At 38.0% G+C, this 11330-nt stretch overlaps 1 protein-coding gene across 1 annotated transcript; it reads left to right on the top strand.

Annotated features, from left to right (window-relative positions):
• Positions 1 to 5: 5 nt before the first annotated feature.
• On the top strand, positions 6 to 4053 carry B4GALT7 (beta-1,4-galactosyltransferase 7; the record flags this gene model as incomplete). The annotated part of the gene is made up of 4 exons (XM_015823953.1): positions 6 to 134; positions 913 to 996; positions 1129 to 1233; positions 3248 to 4053. Coding segments are annotated over 4 exons (474 nt in total), but the record flags the coding sequence as incomplete, so codon positions are not given.
• Between the last annotated feature and the right edge of the window lie 7277 nt (positions 4054 to 11330).

Below are 11330 nucleotides of genomic sequence, written 5' to 3'. Positions count from 1 at the left end.
TCAATGAGGAATTGGATTACAGCTTCCCAGCAGCTGGTCCTTTCCACGTGGCTTCACCTGAGCTGCACCCACTCTATCATTATAGCACCTATGTAGGGGGCATCTTGCTACTCACCAAGCAACACTATCGAATGGTAAGTCACGACTTCTTTCTTAACGGAAGCAACTCCTTTACTTTTTGCAAAAGGCAGAAGACCCTTCTGGTTGTGCTCTTGCTAAAAAAATACAGGCTTCATTTTTTTTTTCTGGCAACAGAGAAGAGCAACAAAGATGATCAGGGGACTGGAGGCTAAAGCATATAAGGAACAATTGCTGGAATTGGGTATGTCTAGTTTAATGAAGAGAAGGATGAGGAGGGACATGATAGCAGTGTTCCAATATCTCAGGGGCTGCCACAAAGAAGAGGGAGTCAAGCTATTTTCCAAGGCGCCTGAAGGCAGGACAAGGAGTAACGGGTGGAAGCTAACCAAAGAGAGAAGCAACCTAGAACTAAGGAGAAACTTCCTGACAGTTAGAACAATTAACCAGTGGAACAACCTGCCTCCAGAAGCGGTGAATGCTCCAACACTGGAAGTTTTTAAGAAGAGATTGGACAGCCATTTGTCCGAAATGGTATAGGGTTTCCTGCCTGAGAAGGGGGTTGACCTCCAAGGTCCCTTCCAACTTTACTATTATTATTATTATTATTATTATTATTATTATTATTATTATTATTATTATTATTATTATTATTATTATTATTATTATTATTATTATTATTATTATTATTATTAGGCATATCTAGGAAAAAAGGCCCATAATCCTAGAAATGTAAGATTGAGAGAATAGTTCTGCGTTTTCTAATCTTTCAAATCTCAAATCTTATTAAGAGGAAAACAAACGGTGGGATTAACAACATTATTATTGTTTCAGTGTAATGGAATGTCCAACCGTTTCTGGGGCTGGGGCAGGGAAGATGATGAATTTTATCGCCGCTTCAGAGCAGCTGGACTTCAAGTGAGGATGAATCTTATTTGTAGTGGGAATTGGGACTTTGGGGTTCAGGTGCTCAGTGTGATCTGGGACTGCTGTAAACTTCTTACCCCAATTCCCAAAGAATCACGTTGGCTCCACTATTCTTCATTTCAGCTCTTCCGACCCTCAGGTATTACAAGTGGATATAAGACATTCCAGCATCTGCATGATCCAGCTTGGCGCAAAAGGGATCAGAAGCGTATTGCTTCCCAGAAACAGGTGGAGTTTCTCATTGGGGAGGAGGATGAAAAGCAAATCTTGAAAAGCGTTGTCTTTAGATGTAAGCTAAGAAATTCTTGCTTCCTCTTGATCAGTTACCTGTCATCTACAAAGAGTAGGCAAATCTGCATCTTCAAATGTGATTCAACATTTAACTTCCAATTGCTGTGGCAAACATGACTAGTAGTAAGGTGAAAAGTTGCAGAGGGCCACACATTGCCCAGTCACCAGCCAATACTATAGGTTTCCCGCCTATTACTATAGCAGGGGTGTCAAACTCAATTTCATTGAGGGTCGCATCAGCATTGTGGTTGCCCTCAGGGCTGGGTGGTTGTGGCCAAGGTGGGTGCGGCCTACTGGGTCGGCGTGGATGGAGTGGGTGTGGCCTACTGGGTGGGTGTGGCCAGCTCTACATCGTTCACGTCAAGGGTGCCTGTGGGGGCCTGGGCAGGAGTGGGACAGATCTGAGGGTCTCTGGCAGAAGGGGGTGGGACCAGGGCAAGTGCCAAGGCATGGTCCACTGGAGGAGCCTCACTCTTCCTCTCAGGCCATGCGGGGGGGGGGGGCTTATGGAGCTAAGACTAAATGCGTTTCAGCATAGATGGCCACCACAAAATTGTACATTGGCTCCCAGCTGGCCTGGGCCAGGGCCAAGGCAGAGGGGGGCGTTCCCTCACTATTTCCAGGATGGCTTCACGGGCCACATGAAACCACTTTGCGGGCCGCATCCGGCCCCCGGGCCTTGTGTTTGACATGTCTGTACTATAGTATTGGGGGGATAGGAGGAGGAGGCTATTCTAGAAACATAATTGAGTCAGGATGTCATGAAATAAAGATTCTGATGTCTTTCTTTCAATACTCTGGAAATAATAGCTCTTAACTCTTAACACATAAAATGGAATGTATACACAAATTCTATTTATAATGGAATTGTAAGTGTCATTTACAATGAACATCACTTCCCATTATGAACTTTCATCTGAAATCTGTTTCTCTCCAATATTCTCTCTTTATAAGATAATTCCATCTTTAAAATATTTGAATTCATGCTTTATAGTCAAAACAAACCATGCATATGATGTAAATCTAGCAATATTTCTTTTTCTAAGTGAATAGTTAATGGAAAATTCAAGGTGCTTTTAGCTAAGGACTAAGACAAATGTTCTCAAACTGTGTCGTTACAGAAAAATATTTATGAGGAACGTTCATTAAATGTTTTTATATATTTAGTAGCCTTTGCAAGCCATTGCTGCTGCTTCGCCTACATTTTTACATATTAAAGTTGGTCTTCTTTCTAACAGAAAGAATATATATCTATATATGTGTGGATAAAGACCATCCCTCCACATATTTATGTCTGTATGTATTGAATACTTAAATGTTAAATGTTGGGATAAAAGGCAGGTGCTGTTATGTATTTTAAGACTAAATCACTAGACAAAATGTCCAAACGTGTATGTCATAGTTAAAAAGAAAATACTCAGAATTAGTGCAAACAGATTTCCCATGAAGGTAAGGAACACCTCCTCATTCCCCTTTCCTATCTCTATTTTGGTAAAGAAATATACATACTATTTTTAACCACACAATCTGGAAATTTGCAAGTTTGTGATTTGACTGAAAAACAATGAACAGATAGTTCATAAAGCAGCAATGATGACTTTTGCTAAAATGAACTCTAACATGGGATTCTAGTATTTAAGAATCGGACCTTCCTAAATGGATGCAATTTTCACCTGTCTGGTTCTTAAAAGAAATGAATGCAAAATTGTTAAACTTAATAAGCATACAGTGTTTATAACACAAGCTGATTTATAGAGGGGTTGCACGATTTGTAGCCTTGGAGCTTCCGATGCCATGTAATTTTGTATTTTTAGTGTCAAGTTTCAAAGTTCTTGTTATGAATATTTCAAATGTTGGTCAAAATGTACATGATTGAATGATACCTTGTTGGTATTTTTTTTCATGTATTGTTGACTTTTTTGTATAACACATGCCATTTTTCTTTTCACAGGAGCAGTTCAAGGTAGACCGGACTGGAGGACTGACTAACCTAAAATACAGAGTAGAATCACGCACTTCATTGAGTGTGGCAGGATCTCCCTGCACAGTTCTTAATATCTTGCTAGAATGTGACTCCACTGAGACTCCCTGGTGTGCATCTGGTTGATGTGCCTTCTGTACAGATTGGCTGTCTTGTTTGCTGCTCTACCAGCTCATGGCCAGAATTTGCAGCTCAGCTCTCGGATGGCAAATCCTTCTGTAGGAACCGACAACCAGTCTTAACTGCCAGGATAACATGGTTAAAAAGAGAACTGAGGATCTACACTAGTTGATGACGCAAATGGCAGGGCATTACCTCTTCTACATGGATACTGCGAGGTGGCAACAAAAACAGTGGTGATGGAAACATTAAATAAGCCAAGTGCCTTTCTATCAGCTAGAAGGATATTGTCTTAGGTATCTTCATCTCGACAAGCTGAAGAAACTGTGAACTCAGAGACACTATAGGGATTAAATTATTGTTTCTCTAGATTTCTTTACCCAGACTAAAACTCAAAGGAGTGTTAGACGTTTGCTTCTCTTGTGATAATTATATGCATACATATCTGCTCCAAAATATCCTTATACCGCATTCTTCCTCTGATGCCTCTTGAAAGTGCATACCTTGCTTTCTGACTCCACGAACTCATGGCTGATCATCTTGGCTAATCCCATTTTCAGATCTTTTGAACTGTAAAGGCTGTTGACTTACTGAAATACAGCTATTAAAACAAATGGATTGAAAGAATACTATAACTGAAATGTGCGTGAACAGGGTTTTTTTATATTACTTCTAATAATATCAAATTTTCTATTTTTTTTAGTAACGGAATTCCGACTTAAACCCACCTTTTTTTTTTACGGTTTTAATTTTTTTCCCCAATGCTCCTTAACGTGAAAGAATTAGGCACCAGAACATACATGTATATTATCTGAATATGATTCATTTGTATATTTCTGGATACAGTAGTATTTTTTTTTCATTGAGAAATGTAGAGACAAAGTTAACATATGATCAAGACCCCACTCCAAGACACCTGCGACAGAACTGGTAACTCCTATGCAGCTGCATTCGGCATCTATGGAAACGGCTGGTAATAGAGCTGGCTGGTGCAATATTAGTGATCTGTTGAAGACTCACTGTAGAGAAATGGAGGGTATGAGCCCTTGGGGGAATATCACTGTGCCCTACAGCATGAAGGGGTGGAAGAGATGCTTGCCAGGGTTCCATAGAGATGCCTGCTGCCTCTGGACTTCTATCCTCTTTCAGGGGTTTTGATTTTTTCTTGGGCTGTTGACTAAAGATGCTATTGAACTGTTCCAAGGTACATGGATGCTCGGACTGTGTTGTGTTTGTAACTTCAGAGGGAAGTTCTTTGTAGTTACAGGAAACGAGCTTCTGCAGTTGGGGTTTGGATATAGATTTCTTTCCAACACAGGTTGCTGTAGAGAGGATAAGGTAGAACCAAAAGGATTACAGAATTGCAATATCTTAAGTCCCCCCCTTCCCCAAGAGTGTTCATCTTTGAAAAAAAATAGCTTATGACTGAGGAATATTTCATAGATGCTGTATCATGAGTTAAGAATCATTTCAGGCAGTAGGAACCACTTTGGGGTTCTCCATAATAGTGAGAATATGTGTGTATATAAAATGTTAACAAAATGTCTAAAACCTCATGAGATCTCATGAAAGTATGAGCAAGTGTTATGAGATTTGGCTTATTTTTTTTAAAAAAATACATAAACAGAAGTCAAATAATTTTAATGGTCTAGCACAGTGATGGTGAACCTTTTAGAGACCGAGTGCCCAAACTGCAACCCAAAACCCACTTATGTATCGTTGGGTGCCGAGTGGGTGTGGCCCACTGGGTGGGTGTGGCCCACTGGGTGGGTGTGGCCCACTGGGTGGGTGTGGCCCACTGGGTGGGCGTGGCTGCGATGGTAACAGCAGGCTGGGTGGGACTAAAAAGTTCAATCAATCAATTCCAACTTTTTTTTCCTGCGAGAAGTTGAAATTGATTGATTGAACCTTTTTTTTTTTGCACACGGTGGCGGAGGCCTAAAACGAAAAGGTTTTATAAAATCCAGCTAAAGGCCTAGGACTGGGGCAACGGCGCGCGTGCCCACAAAGAGGGCTCTGCGTGCCACCTCTGGCACCCGTGCCATAGGTTCGCCACCACGGGTCTAGCAGATTTGTTGGCATCCACAAGCACTGTGTTGCCATGTTACATTGCAGATATGTAGTGATAAAAGACTCCCAGAGCCACTTTTTTACATTTTCTACTCATTACAGAAACTGGAATCTTTAATTTAAGAACAATGTGTTTGCCCATAACAAGAAACTATTAGATGCTAAGAAATGGGATTCAGTACATCCCTGTCATTGCTTGTCCTATAAGCTTTTGTATACATCTCTTGTCTCAAATTCTTATTTTTTTGCCCATGCCATTTTATTCATTATTAGGATTTTCCAGATTTGATGGAAAATATAGAGTGCAGTCAATCTGTATCATGCATTCAAAGGGCCAAAACAGCAGCAGTGAGAAGAATCCATCACTTAATTTGCTATTGATGTATACTGAATTCCTGATTGGTCCAGATTTGTTCTTTTTGAGGAAAAAACCTTTATGTATATGTTTTACATTATTCTTTCTTTGGTTTAATTTTTGAAATTTGAAATTATTGTTAAAATAGTATAATAAAATGCAAAAAAATCCATATTAAATAGCAAATACAGACAATAGAATAAAACAAAGAGAAACAAGCACAAATAAAAAATTATTCTTATTAAAAAAAATTCTAAAAACACATTCTCCTTTTCCCTTCCCACTACCGGTATTTCTCCAAACCTGATTGTAACCTATTTATAATTTACAGTGAAGATTATTACCAGTACACATTTTGTCTCCTAATATATATTTTTAGAAATCATATTCTAAATTTTTCCTGTTAATATATCATATATATGGGACACATTCTTGTTTAAATTTGGTTAGAATTCTATTATAGGTGCACATTCTTCAATTAGGGCCTCCCAATCTGATTTTGATGGCAAAGGTTCTCTTTTCTGGTCTTGTGCCAAATTTGTTCTGGCAGCTCCAATTGTGATATTTTTCATTTAGGTGCTCTGAGATTGTACCCCCCAAAATATTTGTGGTTTCAGTTCAAACATTATTCTTGGGATTTTCTGAATATTTTGATTTATTTATTTCCAGTAATTTTGATGGGTTTTTTTTAACATAATCACTACATATTTTCTTCTTTGTTACGATATCTCCAGCATTTATTGTTATATGATTTCCCTGCCTTGGTCATTATTATCAGTAAAACTTATTTCTACTAATTTTTCCTTAAATTATAATATGGAATAAATTTGCTTTTTTCCCCATAAATCTTCCCATTGTTATGTGATTATTTCTTTGAATTTTTCATTTACTGTATCGTTCCATTTTTTATTTCTTCTATTTCCGTGGCCTAATTCAATCATAATTTATATAGGTATCCTAATAAATGATACTGGTTTTGTATAAAGTGTTTCAAATTCTGCTTTCTTTCCCAAACTATTCCCTTTTTTCTTGACATCACTTTTTATTCTTCCATATTTTTACCAAATTTTGTCTATAATACATTTTTTCAAATTATTTTATTCTTTTCTTTCCTTATACCATAGGTATCTATGTTCATTGGCAAAGACAGCTCCTATGATTAATATTGTGCTATTTGGCAATTTTATCCATTGTCATGCACGATAGACTGCTTAGATAAAAATATACTTTAATGTTAGAAACTGAGAGGTTACCTATTTTTTTCTGAATGTTGCAAAATCTTAAGTCTCCGGGGGTGTGTGTGTTTCCTGCTCCATATAAATCTCATGCAATTCTTTGACAATCCTGTAAGGTTTTGTCTGAGATTGGAATTGGTACCATTTAAAATAAATTCATCTTGTCTAGTATGTTCATTTTTTTGCCACAATATGTCTTAGCCCAGAATGCTTTAGATTTTTCCACCTTTTGTTTTTTTTTTTACTTTTTCCATAATTTATCATAATTGTTCAGAGATAGGTCTTTATTGCATATTGTTAAACAAAGTCCCAAGCATTTGACTGTTGTGTTTTTTTTAAAAAAAAGATCCCACTACCAGATTTTTTTCAAAAAGTTTTCTTCTGGAATTAAAATATTTTTTATTTGGTATCTTTTATTTTGGTGCCTGGAGAACTCACCAAAGACTTTGATTATTTGCATCAGCATTCTTATAGCACTCTGATTGTATAATGGTTAGTATTAGATTATTTGTATGACATTTCAAGTTGTAATTCTTCTCCCTGAATCTTAATTCCAAATATTTGTTTCTGGATCTTGTCTGCCAAAGCTACTAAAACATTTACAAATAATAAGGAAGAAAATGGATATTTTTCTCTGGTACCTTTGTTTACTGAAAAACATGTAGAGAAGACACCACACGCTATGCTCTTTGCTATTTGCCACTGATATATCCTCTCCATCCAAATTTTAAATTCTTGTCCTGGATTAATTTTGCTCAAAACTGTTAATAAGAAAGATTACTCCTAGTGGTCAAGGGCTTTTTCTGCATCTAAAAACATTACTACTACCTTCTTTTTCTTATTGTTGAGCTGTTCTAATGCATTTATAGGTAGTCCACAATTAGGATCACAACTAAGCCCAAAATTTATGTTGCTGAACGAAACATTTATTAAGTGAACTTTGTTTCATCTTAGGACCTTTCTTGCTACAGTTGTTAAGTGAATCATTACAGCTGTTAAATGAGTAACACGGTTGTTAAGTGAATCTGACTTCTTCATTGACTGTGCTTGTCAGAAGGTGCAAAAGGTGATCACATGACCCCGGGATGCTGCAACCGTCATAAACATGAGTCAGTTGCCAAGCGTCTGAATTTTGATCATATGATCATGGGGATGTTGCAATGGTTGTAAGTGTAAAAAACTATCATAAAATACTTTTCAGTGATATTGTAACTTTGAAAGGTCACTAAATGAAGTATTGTAAGTCAAGGACTACCTGTATTATAAATCTCTTAGTATATTGTCCTTCATTTTTCTCTTCGGAATATAGACTGATCTGTAGGCTTTAATTCATAAATGCAGTACCTCAAACACTCAGCTAGTATTGTAGTAATCCTGCAAGTTCTTCCGTGGTTTCTGGTCTTGCATATAACAATTTGCTCCCTCTCTTTCTTGTTGCTGTTTTTTCTCTTTTCTAATTTGATATGCTAAAGTTTTTCCTCAATTATTTGCATTCTGGAAATGCTTTTTTTGGACATATTTTATCTTTTGGGATTCTTCCATTCCTAATATCTAATTGTTATTTAACTTTATATACTTGTCTTCATATCTGTGACCTTAAATTTGTTCTAGTTTTATTTTTTTCCAAGCATGTCCATTGTTTTTTTCCTTCAGAATTGTTGCAAACGTCATAAGAATTCCTAATAAGCTTTTCTTGTCTCCCATATGGTTGTCTCTGACATTACTGGAGTTATATTTATTTTAAAAAACTTGTTCTTTTTTTTACATTCCTATAATGCACCTTCTTGGAATAACAACTTGTCATTCATTTTCTAATCAAAAACGGGGGGGGGGGTTTCCCCTTACATTTGCTGAATGCTTGGCTAGTAATAAAAAGTGGGCCAATTTTTTGTATCTATTTTTATCTGAATTATCCCATAACACAAAAGAGTTCCTTTTTTAATGACTCTGAATCTATAGAGAACAGTTCTCTAATCATGAGCTTCCAGGTCGTAATGTTCAGCCATGTGAATCTGTTGGAGCAAGCTGTATACTTATCATTTACCTCTCTGGTTCTTTACATTTTATTATCAAAGTAATGAAATATACTGTTAATAAGCTGTAGTTGCTGCTAGCTGAATATGAAATGAGTAGGATTTTACAACTGATGCCATCTAGGCAGTGGTGGAATTCAGCTGGTTCGCACCACTTCGGCAGAACCGGTAGCTAATTTTTTGTTGCCCAGGCCCAGAACAGACTTCCGGAAGCGGCATCCACACAGAGAACCCGGTTGTTCACATATTTGAATCCCGCCACTGCATCTATTCTAGGGTGTGTTTTTAATCTATTTAACAGTTTTGAGGAATAATGGCATCTCTGAAGGAATCAGGAAGGAATTAGCACTTGCCATGGATGGGAACTATTGGAGCCTTCATTACCCTTATGCCTTCATGTTATACAGATAGTCTTCAACTTACGACCACAATTGAGCTCAAAATTTCTGTTGCTAAGCGAGACAGTTGTTAAGTGAGTTTTGCCCCATTTTACCACCTTTCCTGCCACAATTGTTAAGTGACTCTCTTCGGTTGTTAAGTTAGTAACACTGTGGTGAAGTGAATCTGGATTCCCCATTGATTATCTCTCGTCAAAAGGTCACAAAAGGTGATTCCATGACCCCGGGACACTGCGGCCGTCATAAAAACGAGCCAGTTGCCAAGCGTCCAAATTTTGATTGCATGACCGTGGGGATGCTGTGATGGTCGTATGAAAAATGGTCATAAAGTCACTTGTTGTAACTTCAAACGGTCACTAAATGAATTGTTGTAAGTCAAGGACTACCTATAAAAGGCAGTGGTTTAGCCAAAAGCAAGAGAGAAAATTAACTGATTAATTGAAGAAAGGGTTTTTAACCCCTTTCTGTTGCTCTGTATAGGTGGTATGTGCCTTAATTATTCACCTGTTGCCATGTGCAAAGAACTGCCAAGACTGGCTCCAGATTTCTCTGCTGCAGCCTCCAGCTCGGTGCTGATGCTTGAAGAAGACGAATCTTCATTATTAGCCTGGAGAAAAGAAGCAGACGGTACCTCGGATATATTTTGTCTTGGTATGAGCAATACAGGTAACTCTATTTGAGTTTATGCTCCTTGAGCATAATCTTTGATATGCTAATAATCTACTAATCTTGGTTTAAAACACTATGCCAGTGATGGCGAACCTTTTAGAGACTGAGTGCCCAAACTGCAACCCAAAACCCACTTATGCATTGTCGAGTGCCGGGTGGGCGTGGCCCATTGGCTGGGCATGGCTGCGGTAACAGCAGACTGGGTGGGACTAAAAAGTTCAATCAATTCCAACTTTGCAAGATCTTTTTTTTTCCCCGCGAGAAGTTGAAATTGACTGATTGAACCTTTTTTTTTTTTCTTTGCACACAGCGGCGGAGGCCTAAAGCAAAAAAGTTTTATAAAAACCAGCTGAAGGCCTAGGACTGGGGCAACAGCGCGCGTGCCTACAGAGAGGGCTCTGAGTGCCGCCTCTGGCACCCGTGCCATAGGTTCGCCACGACTGTACTATGCTATAATTTTATTGCCCAAGTTCAGTATAACACAGTTCAAGGACTGGATAATCTTTGATTTTCCAGCTGTTATTGGAATTTAATTCCTATCAGCCTCATCCATTGTAGCCAATCTTTCAGGATCGTTACTCAATGCCCAATTGGCTGTAATGTACACAATGAGATTTATGCTAAGAATAGGCTAAAAGCTGGCTTGTGATTCAGGGTATTGTGGGAACCCAGCAATTATCTGTAGATTGTATGAACCAAGCCACCCCATTAAGTCATAACAGAATGTATTTATTGCATATAGCATGCTATGTGGACACTGCAATTGGGTTTTTAAAAAAAGAATTAAAGCAATTAGCATTTCAATAGAGTTATACAATTGCTTAACAATAGGAACTGAGGGAGAAGGAGAATTAAGTCTTTCTTGTAAGTTATATTTTATTGGCTGATTCACACAGTTCAAAAAGCCTTTATCCCAAGACTGGAAAACGTACAGCTCTTCAGCTGCTGTTGAAGTACAGCTCCTATTACACATGACCAGGGGTGTCCAAACTTTTTTCAAAGAGGGCCAGATTGGATGAAGTGAACGTGCTGGAGGGCCGAACATTTTTCCGAACATTCTTTGAACCATTACAATTAAATGCAAATGAATTATTTTATGCCTCTTTCCTCTCCCTCTCTTTCCTCTTTCTCTCTCTCTCTTTCCTTTCCCTTTCCTCTCCCCTCTCTCTTTCT

Source organism: Protobothrops mucrosquamatus, unplaced genomic scaffold (genome assembly GCF_001527695.2).
Source record: "Protobothrops mucrosquamatus isolate PMUCROS unplaced genomic scaffold, P.Mucros_1.0 scaffold2058, whole genome shotgun sequence".
NCBI classification, from domain to species: Eukaryota; Metazoa; Chordata; class Lepidosauria; order Squamata; family Viperidae; genus Protobothrops; species Protobothrops mucrosquamatus.
Note: the sequence above shows the minus strand (reverse complement) of the source record. Positions and strands in the feature narration are given on the sequence as shown.